We start from the raw sequence: 23706 nt of genomic DNA on the forward strand, positions 1-23706 counted from the left end.
GGGTCAAACGACCCCAGCAAGATGGTCATCTAACCTCCTCTTAAAAACCCCCAGGGTGGGAGCCTGCACCACCTCACTTGGAAGCTGGTTCCAGACCCTAGCCGCCCTGACCGTGAAGTAGCACCTCCTGATGTCCAACTTAAACCTTCCCTCCGCCAGCTTGTGACCGTTATTCCTGGTCACTCCTGGCAGCGCCTGGGGGAACAGGGACTCCCCCAGTGCCTGTTGATCCCCCCTGACTAGTTTATAGCAGGCCACAAGATCCCCCCTCAGCCTTCTCTTCTGGAGGCTGAACAGGTTCAGGTCCCGTAACCTTTCCTCATATGACCTTCCCTGCTGTCCCGTGATCATGCGAGTGGCCCTCCTCTGGACGCTCTCGATGCTGTCCACATCCCTCTTAAAGTGTGACTCCCAGAACTGGACGCAGTACTCCAGCTGGACGCAGTACTCCAGCTGTTTTCTGCTCTCTTGGCTCTTTTTTCAATCCTTTATCTCTTGGGTTTCTTTACTGTCCTGCTGCCTCTTTTTTCCTCGATCCTTTGCTAAGCAGAAAATGAAAGGGTCCTTGCTTTAACAGGAAAAACTGTCAGGGGTGATTCAGTCTTGTGCAGCCAGATGTCTGGATTTCAGCTGGAAGCATCATAGGAAGTGTTCATGTTTTACTAAAAAAAATTGTAAAAACAAAACAAAAATTCAGTTCTGGAATACCTTTTTCATAAGCTTTTTTTCAACATGCATTTCTTCTGAAAGACAATCTTGTATCCCAGACCAGTAAAGGATAATTATTCCTTGGCGGATAACGTTAGAGTAACTATATTTGTTTTCAAAGAAATCTTGATTTAAAAAGCAAAGAGCCTGGGAGAAACACATACTTTGTCAATGCTAAAAAAATGCTTCTCATGTTTTTCCACATCACTGATCATGTTTGGAATCTAAATGGACAAGAGAATCTGATTTTATAAACACTTTGTGAAGAAGTAAAAGAAATACCATGTTATGTGTTTAGTTTTGTCATTTGTCTCTACCATTTCTGTACTGATGTAATCTTTCCTTCTGATCTCTCCTAAATCTTTCAGTGTTACACATTTTGTACTAAGATTTTCGTCAGTGTTTTCCACTCTTTCAGAAACCAAGAACCCTACAGCATAATAACCAGTGGTCCTTCCTGCAACTTGTTAAAGCTTTAGTCATCATCAGTTAGACAGCTTTTTCTTTTTGGGAATCATTGATTTTCATCATAACATGATACTATGTCTCCTCTTCATGTGCTTTAACAGACAGTGAAATAGTTAACAAGTTGACATTTAAATTAATATCACTAGCATCTCAGTTGAAACAATGCAACAGTTTAAATCTCAGAGCTGTTGTATCAGACTCTCTGCAAACTCCAATATTAGGTCAATGGTCAGGTTTCTCAGTGCACTGCCCCTCTACCTACTCTTCCTTTGTTGCCTCCCAGGAAAATGTATCCCATACTTTGGAAATGTATTTCATTACAAGCACACAGATGAAAAATACCTATTTGATCACACTCCATATGGTCATCTACAATATATTACTAATGCTTTGTACCACAACTTTATACCAAAATAAAGCTCTCTTTTCTTTAGATTCTCACTTTTGTCACTTTCATTATTATAGCTTTGATCCTAAAAAGGCTCTGCACAGGCAAAAGGGTCTGCTGGCAAGGAGCACATTTCACATCTGGTCTCTAAATTCTTTCTATCACAAATGCAGAGGCATGGAAGTAGAGCTGTAGAAAGTGTTCTGTTTGCTGAAGCAACAGTTCTGTTGTATCTTACCATTATTCTGTCTCCTATTTTTGGTTCCTGACTCAAATTGGACCATGGCAGATAATTGTTCTTGCTGTAAGTTTATTCATTTTGTTATAATAAACTTTATTATCTTGTACTTTGGGACTGTGCATGCATTAAATTATATCACCGTTTTCTCATATTGTTATTCATGGCAACACCAAATCTATTATTCAGGGCATTTGGCTCATCCAGGCTTATGTTGGGCCTTGCTCTCTGTGGATATCCACCACTATTTAATGGACAGTAGGCTGCAAACTGTCTCTGTAAATAAAATGGTAGGCAATAAAAAACGTAGTTTGCACTAGTTGAATTTCCCCTAATTCTAATCAGAGGTCAATCCAGCTGGTGCACTTCCTGCCTCACCTTGTCTACACTTGAGATCTGAACTGGTACAGCTCTGTAGGCTGCTATACCTTGACTGCTAAGTCACAAATATCATCAGTAGTGTGTATGACCTGAATGGCAATAACACCTGGGAGATCTAATCCAGGAACAGTACCTACTTCAGCTGGTGCAACCATGCAAGCAGAGAACAAAAAGGTAGTTCCTGCACTATCAGTTTGACACCTGACAGGTTAGATAAAATATAGTGATGTCTTGGCCAGGTTTGCAGAGAATGCAGCTCTTCACATGAACATGAGCTGGTAAGGAAATATACAAAAAAATTTAATTGGTTTTGAGACGGCTTCTTTCAAAATCAACAATGACCTGCTAATTTTCTTATGGTGCCCAACTTGTTGATCTAGATCCCTTGCCATCACCAGGGATATTCCAGGCTACAGTTGATGGCAGATCTATCAAGGGATGGCTGGATATAAAACAATCAATTCTGTCATAATAGAGAGGAGGGAATAGAAAGTCCCTTCTAATCCAAATAATTTTGTGATGAAACTGAACTTCAGTTATTGGTACATATCAAAGGCTACATTTACAATATAAAGTATGAAAAGATAGAAATGAAACACATAAAATTAAAGGAAAATCTGCTTCACCTGGTTGGCAAGAGCCTGTGTAAGTTCTAATTTATTTAGAAATTAAACTTTTTTTATGGCAATAGGCATTTCTTCATCTATGGAATGGATGGTGGCAGCATATTTGATGTTGCAAAGCAGCATCATTTTTAACACCAGGAAACCAGCTCTAAGAAACTACAAACGAATTTCCAACTGGCTTTCTATTATAGAGATACAACTGTTAATAGTTGACATTAGAAGAAAATGGTCAATATGCAGAAAAAGTTCCTCTATATTATAGAAAGATGAAAATTGGCTTATATTTGCCTCTACTGAGATTCATTCATCACTTAAAGCAGTGTTACGCACACTCTCTCTCTCTCTCCAGTTTTGTTCACTTTATCTCAAAGAAAATATAGATGAAAATAGAAGGTGTTTAATAATACACAACAAACATGATTGGAATCATGGTGAGATGTCTGTCTGAGGAGAGATTGAAGGGATGGGGTTGTTTAATTTTGAGAGACAAATGCAAGAGGACATGACAGTGGTATACAGAATGATATGCTGTATAATGAAGTTGACCTGTGTGCTTTTATTTCCCCTTTCTTATTGTATATGAACATGGGGATATATTTAAAAATATTAAAATTGAATGCAGAAGTGTTTTAAACCATTACATAATTAGCCGGGGGATCTCATTTCATAGAATCATAGAAGGCCACCCCTCTACTCTTCTTTCCAACCGAATCCTTCCTATAGAGCCTGTAGCCCTCTATATCCACTGCCTAGTCATATGTGACTGCTAGAATTGACCATTGCCATTCCTTATAGCACTGATCTTATAGCCTTGGCATTTAGTTGGAGTTCCAAATTATACTCCATGGGGATCATTACTAGTTCAGAGCCTTAGTTGTATCTGTGTGAGCAGTAAGGTTCGCTGTCATTGAGTCCAGCCTTTTGTGACTCACTGAAAAGACACCAAAGTGGGACTCAGGCGACCTGTTCCTGGCTCTGTGCCAGTTTTTGCATCCATAAAATGGGAATAATAGTACTGTTGTCTTCTTGTAAAATATGCTTTGAAGTGTAGGTATACAAACACTGTATCTGAGGTAGGTGGCATTCTGATTGTTTCTGTAATTGACTGTCTTCCTTAGCAGTGCATCAGGTATTTTTTTTCATTAAGTCTGTGTTTCTCATTGTGCTGGGACTTACACTGTAACTTCATGAAATTCTTCACTGTTGTATTTCAATAATAACCCACTTTTATTTAATATCAAACAAGACATACATTATTTTATAGATTATATACACTTTATAGGAGTCATTTTGTCTAGTGCTGAAATGCAGCCTGCTCTGGGGTAGTAATATATCAGTTATTAAACATGCCCAACCACCCCGTACAACTGCCTATTGCAACATATTTCATTCATTTGAAATCATGGAGGAAATTAAGATTTGCGGAATGTAATTACTTAATTTGGAAAAGTGAGACTAACAGAGGTATACTGATTTTACAGAGAAACTTAATTGAGTAGGTCTTTTACCCAAACCTGTGGATATCTGTGCAAAATCCTCCAATACCATGTCTGCTCTGCTGGCAAAAGTTGGCATTCTTAAATCTGAGCTGCAGACTCGCTCCTGGCTTTATAACACTAAATTTATATTGTTGTCATCAACTTACATTTTTCTCATTGTCTATGCAAAGAGTCCCAGTGGGTTGAGCAAGGATGTGTGTGTGTGTGTGTGTGTGTGTGTGTGTGTGTGTGTGTGTGTGTGTGTGTGTGTGAAGCAGAGATGGTAAATCTTAAGATGTAGCAACAGGAAATAAATTGAATATTTTTCTTTTTCTAGTTGGCTCGACACAATAAAACATTACAGCAGATGCTGAAGCCAGGGTCTGATCCAGATGAAGGGGATGAAGCCTTGAAGTACTATGCCAATCACACAGCACAGATTGAGGTAGAGGGTTGCTCACCGAAAAGAAAATATTGTAGCCTGAGGCACATTTATTTCCTACTGTGTATATAGTTTCCTTTTAGATTTCTTTTGAACAACAAAGTTTATTTAAATGGTGTAGATTATTTCTGAAAGGAAAAAAACTGAATAACATGATATTGGGTGATGCGGAGAAATAAGGGCCCACACATACTTTCAGATTGGCTTGCTGTATTTCAAACAATTGTTTTACAGTAGCATCCCTGCATGATGCGGAACATTTTTTGTCAAGGAAATAATGACTGTGAATAGCAGCAGTGTCTTAGCGACAAGAATAACCTTCCACAGTGAATCACTCAAATAAATAAATCCTACTTCTGAAGCCATTGAAGTTTACTGATCACATGAAAACTTTGGCTGCAGTGCAAATAAGTTTTTGAAATGGAGTGGCGGTTCTTAAAAGTTGTGTTTAAAAGAGCAAGGCTGGTCTGGTTAATCATCTCCTTTTCATAATGTAAAATGCATCCACATATTGAAAGATATTTTGTGCCTTTGGCAATAGAAGAAGAGGTGTAGTTCAAGGCTGGCAGTTGTAAGGGGATTCATACAACAGGTTCATCTGGCTGTCCTTTGGAGACTATTCATCTAAGGCAAAATGGGTTAATAAGGGTGATCACAGTATGGTGTGGTCGTACATAGGCTCACACATGTCAAACACCTCTCAGGGCCTGGTTTTTATTTTAAAAAAATCACAATTCAACATCAACTTAAATAAAACCAGTCCTCTTCAGCTGTTTTTAAATTCCTTCCAGGCTCTGCTGAGCCTGGATAGTTCTTTCCAATCCTGGTTCCTAATGCCCACCATTTCCAAAAGCCTTTTTTGGGGAGCCCACTACCAAGGAGATTTCTGACCCTGGGCCTCCTGTTGTTATCTTTCTGCTCCCTAGAGGTCTCACATGTTATGTAGAGAAGCTCACATAACTTTCTTTTTCTTTAAGTCTCTCACCCGATAAACCTCAGGTTGCCCTTTTATTCCACCCCAGCAGCTAGTCCAGTTCCTAGTCGCATGCTCCCACCACAACTCCTGGATTTAGAGGTAAATTAGTCACAGGTAAAACCCCTAGAGTTCTCTCAAAGGGCCAGCTCTCCTTGAGAATTTGCAGCATGAAAATATGTATTAACAGGCAGACACAAATATGTGTCACCCATCTTTTAGGTAAAAGTATGTAGAAAAAAAATATTTAAAAAAGTAAACTGTTTCAGTAGCAGGCCTGGGCCCATTGCAGAGTTCTAGATGTATTCAACTTCTGATCATTATCCATCTTGTTCAGTTTGAAAGTAATTTTTTTTCTAACTGCTTGCTCTACAAACATTGGATCTAAGAGCCAAGATGGGTTTTCTGCCCATTACTTCACATAGACTCCACAGACAGAATCAGGAAAGAATTTTGATGATGCACTGAGGTGGAATAGAATCCAGCTTATTCTCATATAACTCTGTTGCTTCCAAAATGCTAATAATAGCAAAGCCTTGGCTTCATTAAATAAGTACCCGGTTCTTGTGAATTTTAGCTGCTATGTGTAACAAGGTGCTGGTTTCATGTAGTCACCTCCATGATATACATCATTATAGCAATAGGTACCCACTACAAAGCGAAGTTCTGTATCCAGATGTTCAGTAGTTAGATGTACATATTTGTTACCTGTTCAAAGTTAAAACATCCACAAAATTTGAGACTGTTTGGATCCCATTTTTTTCCTTGAGGCATATCACTAACCTTTTTTTAGGCAGTGTTTGAGAACAAAAGCACAGTTTTACTATAAATTGTATGTTTAGGTATTTTCATCCAGTGTTTCACTGTAATTAACATATTATTGAACTTAATTATACATTACCTTGTAATGTAAAGGAAGCTCCAAGTAATAAGGGAATCATGAACTGTTTGACAAGTCTCTGTACCTGAACAATACACACATTTGTATTAACAGATTGTTCGTCATGATAGGACTATGGAACAAATAGTTTTTCCTGTCCCAAATATCTGTGAATTCCTCACTCGAGAATCTAAAAGTCGTGTATTCAATACAACAGAGAGAGATGAACAAGGGAGCAAAGTGAATGACTTCTTTCAGCAGACAGAGGATCTGTACAATGAAATGAAATGGCAGAAAAAAATTAGAAGTAAGTACTAGAGTTTTAAGAACTGGCATGTGGTATTTCAAACATATAAATCACCCATGCAGATATTTTCCATTTTAATTTATTTTTCTTTTCTGTCACCCTGATCTTACAATAAGAATTTTTTTTCTGAGCCTTATTGCTCAGGTCACTAGAAATACTTGCAAGACTCCAAAAGGAGACCTACATATGGAAAAATCACTAATTAAAACAATATTTTAAATATGATTGCTTGAGCCCTAAAAGCTAAATTAAGTGATGGACTAAAAGTGAATAACTCCATTAACCTCAAAAGAGTTGCACCACTTATGCTAAGGGGAATATTGGCCCCTAATATTAAAAAATAAAGAAAAAAATATTACCTCATACTTGAAGTTTACAGGCCCCTAACTGAACATTGAAAAGCTTGGGAATGTTTTATTGAGAATATCTACAACTAGCCCTTTAGCTGGTATAAATTGGTGCAACCCCCCCATAAAGTCACAGTGGAGCTCAGTCAGTTTAAAACAAACTTGAGCAAAAATCCAGTCCATTTTTCTTTGGTGGGCAAAAATTCTGCAGTGGGGGCATACCTTCTCAAGCTGCTTGCCACTGTCATTCTGCTGGAGGGCACAGATCTTCCTGGGTTGGTTAGAGAAGGGCATGGCCAGAACATCCGGGGGATGCAATTAGTTGTTGCATTGAATTGACTGGTTCAATGGGTGCCTCTTTTAGAAGCCACATATAGGAGTTAAAAACTGCTCCCTGCTGTTGGAATTCACAGAGGATGCAGAAGATAGACTCCTGGCTGTCGTGTCATAGGCTCGGAGTCCCTCCTCTGTCACAGGAGCCTCTACTAGCTGCATATTGCTGCCCCGGGCACGTGTGGGGGTAAATCAAACCTACTAACTAATTACGCTTCACAACACTCCTGAGAGATAAAGAAGTGATATATATGGGGAGGGAGAGAGGAAGAGATTGCTTCACCTATCATGAAAATGCAGATGCCTCTGAGGTAGGATGCAGCAGCTGTTTAAGGGCTCACGGTAACATTACACTACCGATTAGGAAGGAAGCAGAGAATACCATATATAGTCAACGCAGCAGGGGTTTGGGTAGCCAGAGAGGAATGATTTAATTTGAAGCTTCTGCCACTATGAAAACATTGACTTCAGTTTTTGTGTTTCATTTCCCAGAGTGTAATTTGTAGATGTTATGTCTATTTTCAGAAACAGTGAGAAGATTTCATTGTGAAATTCAGTCCTACTTATGTTGATGTCAGTGTGAGCCCTTGTCTACATAGAGAAATAAACCAGAATGGTGGTTACGGAATATGCTATTCTAGAATAGTTCCCTGTGCACGCATTTTATTCTGGAATGATTACTGTGCTAACAATGCAGAACTGGGTTAGTTAAAACACACACTAACACACAAGGCTAACTCCATTCTAAATAGGGGATCTGACTTGTATAGTGCTGTAAGCAAGAGCAGATATGTTTTGGTTTTTTATTCAGAAAGTAATTCCCCTTCATTTCCTTTCATTTGTGAAATATGTAATGAGAATACAATATAATACAATATAATTAAAATACAATACGAATTCAAGCAGTGTTCCTTCTCTAACCCAGTGTCTGAGTCACTGTTATCACACAGTGCTGTTTTGCTTTAAACTAGAGTATGTTATGTGCAACATCTTAAAATTCCAGAAGTCAGCAGCACAAGTTTATCACAAGTGAAATCTGGATGTTTAGTCTGAACTGACTCTAACTGTGGTTAATTAAAACTGAATTGGCCCTGAGACAAACGCATTTAGTTTGAAAAGTTTTTCTTTTTACAGAAGTATACCCTCATTTACAGGGAAAAAGTCTGAGAGCATCTGCAGGCCAACAGGAAACAGAAAGGTGTAGGAAACCCAAGGATGCATCTTTCCTGTTTGCAGGAAATTCAGAGGACAGTAGGACTAGAAGGGACCTCACAAGGTCATCTAGTCTAGCCCCCTGCTCAAGGTAGGGTCATCCCTGACTAGACCATCTCAGCCAAGTGTCAGTCTAACCTGCTCTTGAAAACTTCCAAGGATGGAGATTCCAAAACTTGTCTAAGTAGCTTGTTCCAATGCTTAACCAACCTCGTAGTCAAAAAGTTCCTCCTAATCTCCAACCTAAATGTCATCCGCTGCATCTTGAGGTCATTGCTCCTAGTCCTGTCCCCTAAAGCCACAGAGAAAAGCCTATCTCTATCTACAGATCTTTAACTAGTTAATAGAAAGTTATGATCGATCTTCAAATAGCTATGTGACAGAAAGGAGCCAGCTCACAACCTGGTCAGAAGACCAGCCTGCTCCTTTGTCTTTGGGCTAACCGCCAGCCTCTTTCGCCTGCCACGCCTTGATCTCCAACTTTTTTTATGTTAATAGGTGGGAGGCTGTCCTTCAATCCGCCCTGATGTCAAGGGCCTGATGTACATGCTCCAGCCACCCCTACACATGTCCCATGCCTCACAGATGACCAGACCAAACTCGCTGCACAGTTAGGCCCCTTGCTTACTGCCCCATTCTGGCCCACACATGTACCACCCCCCTCTCACCAGGGCCTCTTTCATTTCCCCCTGCTCTCACCAGGGCTGTCACACCACCTGCCATGGGTCTCTCTCATACCACCCCCTTGGGCCACACACACCCCACCCTTGCTCCCTTTGAGTGACCCCAGAGGGCCATCAGGTTTATCTCTTCTCACCTTGACCAGCAGGTACGCAGTCTTTTGGGCATCTCCCACTACCATCAGCTGAGCAAACGCTAGGTGACTTGCAGAACTGTGGGCCAACTTTGCCCCCACTCCCCTCACCGGGCCACTACTCCACCCCTTCTTCGCTGGGGACACACTCTTCGCCCCCTCTCAAGGCCTCTTAACTCTGCCCTGTCCCAGGGTCACACTACTCCACCCTCTCATCAGGCACAGGGTTGAACACTCCCATAGGCACTGGTGAGCCTGGCCCACAACTCTGGTTAACATACTCACCCTAAGGTGAGGGCAGGGGTTTAGTTGCTCCAACCCACCTTACACTGGGATGGTTCTCAAGCCTGGTATTTAAGTGGCCCTTCCCCACCACAGTCAGGACCACCAGGCCTTGCTGTCCCAGCATGGTACAGTTTCAGGTCATGTCCAGGACCAGTGAGGCCTCCTCCTTCCGCATAGCCTCACCCTTACCTCCGAAGTTTTTCAGGAGCAGCTCAGCCCAGTGTTGCCTTCTGGGTCTCTCCAACAAGACTGTTCTGCTCTTATACCAGAGCTCTCCAAAATGGCCACCCTAGTCAGACACCTGGCGGCTGGCTGCTTCGGCCCTTAAAGTGACGGAGCACTGAAGCTGCTCTGTCACAAGCTAGGCAGCATATTTTAAATACAACTGTTTAAATGCTTTTCTTTTAAATATTGATTTATATAGCAAGGAGTTGTCATTCTATATGTTGTATCCTAGACTGGTACAGAACAGACTTAGATTGTATTTCTGGCTCTTTCACTGGCTTGTTTAGCAACTTGGGCAGATCACTCACCTGTCTCTTCTCTCTCCAATGCATTGTCAGTTTTGTCTATTTAGCTGGTAAGCTCTTGGGGACAGGGACTCTTTCTATGCGTTTGTACAGCACCTAGCACAATAGGTTCCTGACTTAAGTTGTGGCATTGTAAGCATTTTAAAAATGTAGTAAAAAACAATTTAGTTAGTGTTAGGTTGTATCACACGTGATATATCTAGATTCTCCAGATCCATATATTTGATCATTTTAAAGGTTAACTCTTCCCGTCTCCTTCAGGTAAATTGAGTAGCTGAACTTTGGAGGGAGAAAAACATAGTATTGAGGTCTCTGAAGACATAAATGTCAATTCTAATTTCAATGAGAGAGAGGGGGATGTGTTTTAATTTTTCTAGGAAAATTTCTTTCTCTCCACCCACTGATGTGTGCAGAGTACTAATTGCTATTTAATCACCTGGATTCCCCTCTCCCACCAAATGCAAACTCCCATTATTAAGACAGTTATTTGAAATGAAGTGTTCTGGTGTTCTTCTGGATTAAAACTGCTGTGAAAATGCCATAATATGACCATTAAACTATTTAAAATGTCTGTTTTTTATCCCATTAGGGATTCTTTTTTTTTAACCATTTACTTAATTTTTCTTCCTTAAGTCACCTGCCTTGTTTTCTTGGAGCTGTTACTCATTAAACTCATGTACGTTCTTTTCATTTTTCAATACTGCTTTGCTCTTCTTCCTAGATAATCCAGCTCTGTTCTGGTTCTCTAGACATATCTCTCTCTGGGGGAGCATTTCCTTCAACCTGGCTGTGTTCATCAACTTAGCAGTTGCTCTCTTCTACCCCTTTGGAGATGATGGAGATGAAGGCAAGTGCTATTCCATCCTACTTTTTCCTTCTTTTTTTTTAATTGTAAACATTTTTAGCTCTCAGGACCCTGGCAGACATTGCATTTATTGTGCAATTATCATGCTAATCACATAATAAATTGCAACATGCCACACATTCAGCAAATTCATGGTGCAATAAAAGGGCAAACCAGCCCCAACCAAAGTTGTTGTAGAATGGCTAATGTCATATTTGGTATCAGTCCCTTGAAGAGGAAGGTGATTTTGAGCAGCGTAGCAGAAAAGTTCCGACAGGCTTCTGGCACTATGCAAGTCAATACACTCATATTAAGAATAGAAAAAAAATTGCAATACAGGCAAAGTAATCAGAAGTTTGTGTAAAAAAAAAAAAATTACTTTCTTTTCCCCCAACCTTATATTTTTTTTTATAAAAGTGAAAGATTTTACTTCACCTCTAAGACCGTAGCCAGTTAAAGGTCTGCATTCCTTTGAAAGACTCAGAAAATGTTGAGTGGCCAGGTAAGAGGGCCAGACAGGGAATGGGATGATCTGAAATCCATTTAGTTTGCCAGTTTCCAACTGCTTTGCTCATTGGGAAAAGTTAACATATCAGTGGCAAAATATAAGCATACAAGATGAAAAAACGAATGACGTATTTAAAGTGAGTAATTATGGCTCTGCTTCATCATAGATCTTAGGAACTACAAGATGATTCAGCCTTAGATACCCCTCTAAAAGTACTTTCCCATATATTTTTATATGGAAGGACAAGGACTTTGGTTATGTCAGGAAACATGTCCTTGTTTATCAGTGGAAAAAGGCCACTGACACAGGAGACTATGTTGAAATACAGTTGTGTTCAGCAATGATGTAAACATTTTCTGCACAAAGTTTAATATTTTTTAATAATATTTGGCTGAGAAAGAAATATGAGAAATTACTTTCTGACTGACTGTCATGTGTGTGCAATTATTATATTACATTACTAGTCCCATTTACTTTTAGTGGAGTATCTAAGGCTGAATTATTCTGTATATTCACTAATATAGTCCAGCAAATCAATGTACAATATAAACAGGAAGTATCTTAAACATGCTTAATAGGAATAAAGGGGACTGGATGACTTGGGAGATTGGTAATAAGCTAGAGAACCATTCACCTCAGGGTCACTGGGTCAGGTCCAGCCCAGTTAGTAATGTGACTGAAAGTCACCTCCAACTGATGACTCATGTGAACTAAGTTGGTGGAAGCAGTCCAGTTTCTAGCAGATACATGTGCTCTTCACAAATATCACTGCCACAAATTGGCACTAACAGGCAGTGCCATAGCAAGGAATTTTGGCGCCCGGGGCAAGCCCGCAATGGCAGCCCGCTCTCTCCCCATGCACAGATCTGGGGGGAAACCCCCCCGCTTGCCCGGGGTGCACGCAGTGGTGGAAGCTACCTCCATTTTCCCTCACTCCCCACCAGACAAGCTGCTCATGACTCTGTCCTGCACCCTGACTGGGGCAGCTGCTGCCCACCCAGGTCCGAGCCTTCCTCCTCCCTCACCAGTGAGGGGCTTCAATCTGCATCCCCCATGCCCCTTCTGTCCCCCTGCCCCTTTTCCTCCACAAAAGACTCACTAGCTGGACGGTGCTCTCTAAGCTGCTGGGCTGGCCATGTGCACATTGCGGCTGCATGCATGCATGCAGTATTTATCAGCCACATCAGCCAAAATTTTTCAAAATGTTTATAACAAAATATTTACTCATGATTCACCTGTTGCCACCCCTTCACTTTGGCGCCTGCAGCAGTTGTCCCATTTGCCTCTCCCTCACTACAGTACTGCTAGCAGACATTCTTGTTGGCTGGGTAATAGAGAGGTAAAGGATTAAAGGGGCACAGCATGGAGACTGAACTACCCTTTTACCCCCTGAGATGGTCAGAGTGCATGCACACCAGAAGCATTCTGGAGGGAAACTTGTGATAAGGTGACTTATGCTTGTTTTAGCAAGGTAAGATTTACTATCCTTAGTACTCAATGTCATAAATACCAATTAATTTAAAATACATGCATATCTGATCATAAAATAGAGAAGAAACAAAGAGTTAAAAACAAAACTTTTAAACTAATAAGTATTTGCCTAATCTGAGAGTTTTACAGCGTGTTAAATGCTCTAACACCAACAGGTTTTAAAACTCATTTTGTGCTGCAGGTTGTATAGTCTTAGTTAAGAAGCCCAATAACCAAGTGATTTCAGTAATAGTGCAATTCAGCATTCTAAATCCCATCATTCCTAGCACTCATAGTTGTAATAAAGGTTTATAAACAATAAACGTAGGTGTGAGCAAAAGGGATTAGAAAAGTCATAAGGCAGACAAGCTCTTTTCCTCCTGCGCTCCCCTGTCCAATGGAACTCAAGAGGCAGTTTGTTTCACTATCCGTCTCCCACCCCTCTTCTTCCTGAGGAAAATCAGCCTATATTCACGTCTGAGGTGCTTGAGCTGATCTAATCATCCCAAGAATGCTGCCTTTTAATATAGTTCTGCAATTCCTGTATCACATGAACCAAGTGAAATCACTTTTCTGACAGGCTCCTTGCCTCCACTGTGCATGTCTGTACATGCTATTGATGCGAGTCTCATTAAATGAAATCTATTGACCTTGAGGAAGGGAAGAAGAATGACTTGATAAAAGACATGTGAAGTGCTTTGGACCTAGAGTTTTTTGGAGACCTGAAAATCAAGTTTGGATTTTTTTTAAGGGTCCACTTGAAGTTTCTCCATTCTTGTTGGAATGAAAAATTTATACAGAGCTGAGCTTGATCTGATTGCCAAAATATAAATACCCTGAGCTCTGAAAGTTTTCTAATCCCACAATTTTATAATCCTAGTGATATCACGGGCCCGTGTATCTGCTGCCAGATAGATATGCATGGTTTCATTGCTGAGCTGGGTATGATCTTCGTCTCCATATACCTTTCCCCAGGCACCACTATCTTTCCCAGGCTGGCTATGTACTTGGCAGCATGAAAAGTTAGCGTAGTAGAGTGACACAGCTCCAAATAGCTGAACATTCATGTTGGGGCATAGTGGAGTTTTTTGTATTTAGACCATCACAAAAAAAGTAGTGAAGTATCCTGATGAGCTCTGCAGAAAAGAGCCAACTGGCAAAACTTTACATCAGATGGGTAAACCATCTCACCTGAAAAATGCTCAGATTTAATGGCAACTTTATTATTTACTCCTGTTATTACCTGAGTATAATTAATTAGAATATGGCAACAATATCTCCTGCTATGATCAGGGTAAGTTACAGTCAGAAATAATATTGCACAAGTTGTTCTATTTGTTAGATGAATTAGCAAAAGAATGAACTGTAATGCAAAACTGATTTTCCAAAATTTCTTTCTCTTCCCTGTGTAGGTACACTTTCTCCATTGTTTTCAGTCCTCCTCTGGATAGCAGTGGCAGTCTGCACAGCAGTGCTGTTTTTCTTCTCCAAGCCTGTTGGTATTCGACCATTTCTAATATCTGTAATTCTCAGGTCTATATACACAATAGGGCTTGGGCCAACATTGATACTTCTTGGTGCTGCTAATGTAAGTACAGAAGCATGCATCAGTTGCCTTTAATAACTCTTCAGTTTGCCCTTAGATAATGTTATCATGGTGTTGGCATTAATCCTTAGCTGCTCTATAATTAAGGAAAGGAATACCTGAGAAATTCTTCAAATAATAACAGAACTTTGTTTAGTTACAGTGGTAGGCAAAGGGTTGTTAAAGGGGTATTGCTATGGATTCTTGTATAAATTCTGGACGGGAAAGTATAGAATCAAGAGCTCTATAATAAACAATAGACTGTGTGGTATCTGACAAATATCCAGGACAGCTCCATTCACTTCAATGGAGCTGTTCTCAATGTACACCATGCCGGAGTACAGACATTACATTTTTACTGGTCAGAAACTGGTCTGTATCCAAAACAGAACAGAAATTTGGCATGCAAACCAGTCTATACCTGTAACAGAATAGAAGCTTGGCACACAGATTGATTTAAAAATGGTGGAACCTGGTCTAAGATTTGCCTCTGTTATCAAAGGGCGAATGTGTGTTCTAGGCCTGTGCGAAGCAGCTAGTATTCGCTTCGGATTTGGCCAATTCAGGGGACGGTGATTTTATTCAATGATTCGAATCACTGTCTCAAAATGATTCAGCTGAATTTGATTCAGAGATTCAGTCACCACCAGATCAGCCGAATCTCCAAATCAAACAGGCCTTATCCGCTGCCCGCTCTCCCAGCCCCATCAATGGCTGCCCTGCCCGGTCCCAGCATCCCAGCTCTTAAAAAGCAAAAAAAAAACAAACAAAAAACCCCCCTGCACTCACCAGCTCCTCCCAGGAGGCAGGGTTGGTGGTGGGGGGGCGGCGGTGGTGATGCCCACTGCCCCATGCTGCGTGGGGGCTCCGCCGCAAGGCCTCAGAAGCCCCAACAGCAGCTGCAGCATCTGGTGAGTGCAGGGCTTTTCTTTTTTTTAAAGAGCCGGGACACTGGGACCGGGCAGGGCAGTCATTGACAGGGCTGAGAGAGCAGGCAGGGGTTGGGGGGCACTCAGGAGGTCTGGGGGAGCAGGCAGGGGATGGGGCTTGGCTGGGGTCCCCCTATGGTCCCCTTCCCCCTCTTTCAGCCCCCCCACTCCGCCCACTACTTCAGTTTGCTGGAATCTGCATCCAGCTCCTTGTGGCAGCAAGTGTGGACTGTCCGAATCTCTGAAGCTCTCCAAAGCTCTCCAAATCTTTTCTGAATTGATTTGGAGAGCTTCGAATCAATTTGGACCTTTTTATTGGTCTCCTGTTTTGATTTGGGTTTGAAGATTCAGCCACTGAATCAGGCCGAATCTCCTCTGAATCAAATCAGCACCTGAAGCTTCACACAGCCCGAGTGTGTTCTGTTTGCTACTGATGTATACTACACCACTTACAGAAAACTGTGTAGCTTAGCTTGATTCTGCCTTGGGCTTTTGAATGTCTGTACTTAGCCCATATGCTCAAAATATATCACAATCAAAAACTGGCTCTGTATGCAATACTAAGATATAGTACCTTTAATCTGAGTGTATATTATATACAGCAGGGACTTGATCCTTTACCTAGTGGAGGAAATGGGAGATTTACTGCATTGGAATTGGATCAAACTTAGGACTTCAGTTCTCAAAATAAACCATGATTTTAGCTATGGTTTAAAAAATCTCACTTCCCTGGTTTCCTTTTGAAGTCAAAAGTATAGGCCCACGTTTGTTGCATACATCTGATGCCATAATATATGCACTGTAGGTGAGGGAACCCTTTTGAGCTGTCATCTTAACTAAACAAGACTATCTCAGATGTTGCAGGCCAACCTAGGTGTTCTATATATTACATCTAGACACTAACATTATTTAGCTGCATAATCAAAGTGGCACAGGAACTGATGTTGTTTCAGGTACTACACATGTCATGCATGGCATAACAGGTTGTTGTGTGTGGTGTCCATATGAGCAACTGGAATGAAATGAAAAGAAAAGCTGAGAAAATGGTTTTGTAATTGCTTTGGCACAACACAGCTGTTCAGGCTGCTAGTGCAGTTTCCACTTTTCTCTTGACTTCGGAAAAGCTGTTTAATTAGGGGCCATATTTTTTCATTGTGCTTATGCAGATCCTAACACAGTGGAGTTTTGGCCCATGACTAGGGCATGTAGGTACAATGATGCAAGTAATATATAATATTATTTCAATGTAGTGATTCTAACCTTGTCATCCCCCACAGCTTTGTAACAAAATAGTATTTTTGGTGAGTTTTGTTGGAAACCGTGGAACATTCACACGTGGCTACAGAGCAGTCATTATGGACATGGCCTTCCTCTATCATGTAGCCTATGTCTTGGTTTGCATGCTGGGTCTGTGCGTGCATGAATTCTTCTACAGTTTCTTGGTAAGTATGTGTCTTTGTGTGGGGAATACTTTGAAAAAATAGAAATTACCGTTAAGCATGCAGCTGTCTGATTTCTTTCTTACAATCATGCCAAATCATAAGTATTTTTAGCAAACTATTGTGCTGCTACCTCTTAGGAATACTCTTTTCATTGGAATTCATTTCCTTTAGGACTTAGTATCTGTGAAAGCCTATATGATCCTTTCCAAAAAAACATCAAACAGCCTGCTCTTTGCCCCAGCCATTGCCAACATTACATGTGTATGCGGTATGCTTTCCCCTACCCCAATCTCCATCTTGTCTATTTATATTCTAAGTGGCTGAGTACAGACAGTGTCTACTACTGCACCACAGTGGGATTTCAATGCTGGTGCCATGAGGTCCTGATCTCACTTTGTCTGTAGATGCTGCCATAGTAAATATGATTAATAACAACAACTTGTTTCACTATTGGTGAGGGGTGGGGTGCATCTGCCATCTACCTGCAGATTCAGCATTTTAAATGAGTACTTCTTTCAGTTCTTTCAAGTTCAGTTACTTGCATGCAATTCCTTTTATAATAGGATGCAGGTGAATTCAAAGTAACTCTATATAAAACATAATCTTGAAAGTCATCTAACTGTTCCCTTCAAGCTGAACAGCCTTAAAAACCCTCTTTGCTGTTCTTAAGTATTTTTTAATCACTTTCATTTTATTCTGTAGTGCACAGACCTTCTGGAGAGATTATATACAATCTTGTACAGTTAAATGGCTTTTACTTTCCATTATACTCAGTATAGTATTCCTTTCAGTTTCCTGAACAATCAAGATTATGTCCAATAATTACTGTGTTTTGTGCAGAGCTTGCTTTCTACACTACAGTTAGCAGGCTTCCATCCTTACTATGGCAAAATTCCTGTTGGAGTCAGGATTTCATAGGCTAAATCTGTGCTGACCAACACTTGTCCAGGTGTTACTGAAATCAACAGAAGTGGTGCTGTGCCTATAATGAGGTTCTGTTTTATAAATTCTCAAGATTTGGCACGGACTCTCTGGGTGAAATCCTTGGTCCTACTGAAGTCAGTTGCAAAACTGTCATTGATTTCAGTCAGGACAGGATTTTACTCAGTGTGTTAGCCACAGGACTCCCTTTAAAATTAGCAGGAATCTCTCACTAATTGCTGCCTGGCTTAAAAATATATATCCCCAGAGAATCTATTATTCCTTCAGTGTGCTTAAGGAGATCTCTATCTTCAGCTATAGTTCACAGTGTGAAAAAACTTAAGAAATGCTAATATGCAACTAAGTTTTTTCAGTGGCTGTTTTTGAGTGACAAATGTCCATGATTCCTTGTAATTGAAAACATTCCCTAATTGCTTACACACATTCACTTTGTAGCAGAAATATTAAAAACTCTTATTTTTGTTTCTCATTTTAAGCTTAATCTAGAATGGAATGAAAAATAGTTTTCTTTCCTTATTTTCTTCATAATTAATTCCCTCACAAGGGTGTGGATTTCAGAAAATTATGCAGTGTGATTAATACAGTTTACTATGGGCCATCTTGATAAATTAGTATGCACCATTTTATATCTGTGATTTGTGTGTTTTGATATAAAACTATACATATTGGAAACAAAGCCCAAGGAGCTATAAAACATAAATAACACTGTAGAATAAAAAAGACTATTTTAATGCATTTATTATCATTATTATTGCCATATTTACTCAGATATAAGATAGCTCCTCATCTTACATTTGCATACAAGGAAACCTCCTTAAATATATTGTCTGTTATTAAAAAGCTGCCAAAATCAGCATATGCTCAGTAATGGAAGTCAAGTGTGAAGCTGATTAAGTGCAGTCCACACTGAGCATGACTGTAAAATACATAGCCCATGCTGGGGAAACATACTGATTGGGAACCTACCACAAGCATAGAATAGTATAACTCATCTAATAAGATATGTGATAGTGCCCATTCCTCTCAGCCCCACTCAGCACCAACTCTTTTTCAAGTCAGAGGCAGCCACTACAGTGAATACAGTTTAACTTCCTCTTCTCTCCTGCAGCAGACTCTTCTAGTCTTTCTTATTTCCAGTGATTCATGTTTCTTCACCAGCCTTAAATGTCTGGTAAACATCACAAAACGGGGCCCCAAACAGTTAATCCAGAATCCCTTTGTTGCGCCCTCTCTCAGCCTGTCTCATATGATTAGTATGTCCCTGCCCTCCATGAGGTAGAGCTGGACCAGGTTGTCCTGTGCCTCATCTTCATATACATTTTTGGAGGATCCGAGGACTTGTGACAAGAACACCCACTTCCAGTCATGAGTTGGGGGCTAATTAGCACATGGATCCTTTAGGGGTGATATTTGGAATACATGTGCATACTTGGGCAGTGCAGAGGTGTGGGATTACCATGGCTTGAAATGCTGTTGACTCTGCTGGGGACCAGCCCAATTAATTCTATGGTAAATCATGGGGCTTTTGGGCTAATATGCATAATTTGTGCTATATATAAGTAGGCGTAAAACTGCTGAAACTTGAAGCAATTTCAAAAACGGTAAACTGCATCAATTCTGGATGAACTAAGTCTATAGATACCCATAGTAATTTGCCTCTATGTTTATCCCAAGGTCAGTCTTCTCATATTTGCCCCTTACTTCCATGTGCTCAGGGAGACCAGAACCTGACTGTAAGGGGGAAAGAGGATGTAGAAGTTGAGGCCCAGAGGGCTACCTAACCCCCACCCCCCACACACGCACAGTTATTTTCCCTGCTATAGCAGTGGGAGGGGGATAAATTTTAGGCAAACCTCCAATAATTAGATTCCATACCTGCAAAATTGTAACAAATGTATACATTTTGCATATACCAAATTTAATTATTGATGTGGTGTCTTTTATTCAGGGTCATCTTATAGTCAAGTAAATATGGTATTCATTGTATCTTTAGGGTTTTGTCATCAAAATCAGGAAAGCACATGGTGTCAGATAAATAAGAATATACTTTTCAAATGTTATATATAAATAAGAATGTACTTTTCAAATGTTATACGATTAATTTTCCTTTTTTCTTACAATGTTTGCAGCCCTGATCCTGCAATTGCCTTCATAAATGAGTAACTTTAACTATGAGTCCTATAAGCTTATAGGAACTACTCAGCCAGTTCCAGCCAATCCAAATTACTCCTATGCAAATGCAGGATTTGGAGCTCAGATCTGTGTGTGTGTGTGTGTGTGTGTGTGTGCGCGCGCGCGCGCACGCGCGCGTGTGTACATGTAAGTGATGGGGCCAACCTGAAAAATATGAATTTACATTTAGACTTCTCCATAACCTAGAGATGTTCAAATCTGGGATTTGGTTTGTTCTACTGCAGATATAGTAACCAATTTCAACAACCAGTTGGGTGTTGATTCTGGATATTGCCAGTCTAGACCAGAGCCATACATAACATATTCTAGTCCTCTAAATTCTGGGTGTCACTCTAAGATGCACTAATAAAGTTTAAAATCATATGCCACATTCTCTTTCCATGTAGGCATGCAGAGTGCCCACTGCAGTCAATAGAAGTTTTATACTTATGTATCTGGGGTCAGAATAGGCCTTAGGTTTAATTCCCAAACTGGGGTTGTGTTCTCATGTCACATTTCTATATTGCATTGCCTTCATTCATCTGTCTCTGTCTTGTTTTTTCCCTAGCTGTTCGATTTGGTGTACAGAGAGGAGACTTTGCTAAATGTTATAAAAAGTGTTACACGAAATGGTCGCTCCATTATCCTCACTGCAGTGCTAGCTCTTATCCTAGTCTACCTCTTCTCAATCATTGGTTTCCTGTTCTTAAAGGATGACTTCACCATGGAGGTAGACAGACTGAAAAACAGAACTCCTGCTGCAGGTATGGCTTTCACCTTCACATCAACATCCTTCTCAAACTTCCTTCTCACCAACAAATTTAATTGCTTTTTTTTTCCTGTTTTCTCTTCAAATTCATGTTGAATTTTTAAAAAAATGTTATACACTTTTCACTCATTAGGAAAGTCATAGAATGTTAAATACAGCCTTTTTATTGAGCCATAAATATAGGATGTATTGCTTTATGTGTATTTCATTATGACAGTGTATACAATTATAACAAGTTTAGTAAATGTATGGATTTGATTTTAAAAAATCACCCAATTATAAAATCTACCTCTCCTGATAGGAATCTTTCTGGAACTTTTGTTAAGGCAATTGAACTTCAATACACAGTACATTTAAGGCAAAGCTCTGGCCCCACTGAAATCTGGGAGAATTTTTCCACTAACTTCAATTAAGTTAGGGTTCATCTGTGGAGAATAAGGGCCATCTTGTTATTAATTCACCAAACACCTCATACCTACTAAAACTCACTCAGTAGCTCATAGGTCCCTGCCCATTCTTTATATACTCTGTATGCCAGTCAAATATTTGTGATTTTATTATTTCAAAACTGAATGCATTCAAACAAAGCTCTAAGCTGCTTCAGGGCTCTGCATATGTCAAAGGTGAAGTATTAATAAATCTATTTTGTTGATATATGTGAGCCAAAAGGAAAGCATCTGACAAATTTCTTGAACTCTCCTTGTTTTCTACTTTTGGAGAACATAATAAAGCTGAGTTGGCTTACATTAACTGTAAAAGTCATGCAAATGTTTTAGCTTAGACCAAGAATTTGAAGTTTGATTTCAAAAGGCAATTGCGGCCACTGTTGGAGACACAGTTGACCAGTGGTCTGATCCAGAGTGGCAGTTCCCATGTTTCTGCATGTCCTTTGTTGGGTACTTAACAGATTTTTCTGACCTGGAACATTTTCTCTGGCTTTCTGCACTGAGCATCTAGTCAAAAAAATATACTGGTGATACTGGATGATAGGTTAACTGGATACAGTAAAACCTCATTAATTCAATATTAGATAGTTCAAAATGTTAGATACCTTGAAGCTATTTTCACTCCCCAGCCAGAAGGATGAGTTTTTGTATGCCTTACCACGTGGATAATTTGAAATGCATCTACTTTGAAATTCCAAACTGTTTTCTGGTCCCTTGGACCAGGAAAACCTCATTAATTCAAAATGCAGGGAACCAAAAAATACCAACTTTAAATACTGTAAATGGGTTTAAAATAAACATACCAATAGTTCACCTACGTGCAGACTTTACTAACTGATAAAAACAAAGTGAGGAGTTACCTCAGGGATTAAATAAGCAGATTTCATGGGAGGTAGCACAAGGAGTTCCTAGTGTAGACCAGCAGAAATGACTTAGGGGCCCTGTTCCTTTTGCTTGGATCAGTCTAAGTGTGGAGCTGTCCTGCCAACCCACCCAAACTTCACCAAACTCCCCACAGATCTGGCATCTCTGATCCCATGAAACTCTTCCTGATCCTGCCAACCACCACCGTCCCTGATCATTCATCTAGCTGGGGCTGCTGCCCCTACCTCCCACCCGTATGAAGACTACCCTGCACCATAGCACTTGCTGTCCTGAGCCCTGGCTGGTCCACATACTCCCACCCCCTTGGGAACTCCTGGGCCAACCCCCAATTGTCCCAAACTGCAGTTTTTCAGGCTACAGACCATGATGCAGTTCTGGTGGGTAGCCCCATGTGGTAAGAGCCTGGCAGGTGATGACCAGAAGGAGGGTGGGTGCTGCATCCCTCCTGCCTTGCAGTACAAGGCCACCTCATACAGGGGTGGCCAGGCATGAGGACCCACCTCTGCAGGCAGTACGCAGCAGGCCTGGGGACCTCCCTATCATGGGAATCTGTGGAGGCTGGGAGTGCCCAAGGGGGCAGGAGCACACAGAGCAGCTGGGACTCAAAACAGCAAGCGCCAAGGCACAGATGAGTCTGCAGGGCCAGGAGGTAGAGGCAGCAGCCCCAGTTGCATCCATGATTGGGAGGGGGATTAAGGGCTGTCAGGTTCAGGTTGGTTATATGGGATCAGGGATGCCAGATCTGTTGGGGGTTTGGTGGGATTGGGAAGGGTTGGCAGGACAGTTCCTCACGTAGACAGATCTAAGCAAAGAAAAAGGGCCCCTAGATCATTGCTGCTGGTCTACATTAGGAAATCCTTGTGTTACATCCCATGGGGTGGGTCCACACATGCAAACACATGCACTTGCAGCAGCTCAAATACAGGCAGTGCAAATTTGAGCCAGGGCTTTTTGCTTCAGCGCACGTGCTCAGACATACACTTTGTTGTGGATCAAATTGTGCCACTTGGGGCAAAATAACCCTGCCTGGCTCCTCCTGGATCTGTATCCAGGAGGAGCTAGAGCCCAGGGCCAGCACCTGTGCTGTCCCCAGCAGTATAAAAAGCTGCCCTGTCCTGGCCCCAGCAGTATAAAAAGCCTCCCTGACAAGTAGCTCAGGGCTAGTAGCTCTCAGGAGCTTCTGGGGCCCAGCCAGTTGGTACCTGGGGACACTATCCCTTGTGCCAGCTGGACTGCTGAAGCAGCCCAGAGAGTTCCCTGCACCCTCTACCCACTGCAGCAGCCTGGCAGTTGGGGCTACTGCT

The 23706-nt window shown here is 41.0% G+C and overlaps 1 protein-coding gene across 1 annotated transcript in view; it reads left to right on the plus strand.

The window, feature by feature from the left end:
• The window catches only part of LOC102383727 (inositol 1,4,5-trisphosphate receptor type 2-like), a gene marked incomplete at its 5' end in the record, with an annotated part of 223793 nt that overhangs the window by 156334 nt on the left and 43753 nt on the right, over positions 1-23706 (plus strand). The window contains 6 exon segments of the mRNA XM_014523564.2: positions 4625-4732; positions 6697-6889; positions 11132-11257; positions 14645-14820; positions 17024-17188; positions 20871-21066. Of these exon segments, the coding sequence (XP_014379050.2) occupies positions 4625-4732; positions 6697-6889; positions 11132-11257; positions 14645-14820; positions 17024-17188; positions 20871-21066 (964 nt within the window).

This window comes from Alligator sinensis, unplaced genomic scaffold (genome assembly GCF_000455745.1).
Source record: "Alligator sinensis unplaced genomic scaffold, ASM45574v1 scaffold696_3, whole genome shotgun sequence".
Classification (NCBI taxonomy): Eukaryota; Metazoa; Chordata; order Crocodylia; family Alligatoridae; genus Alligator; species Alligator sinensis.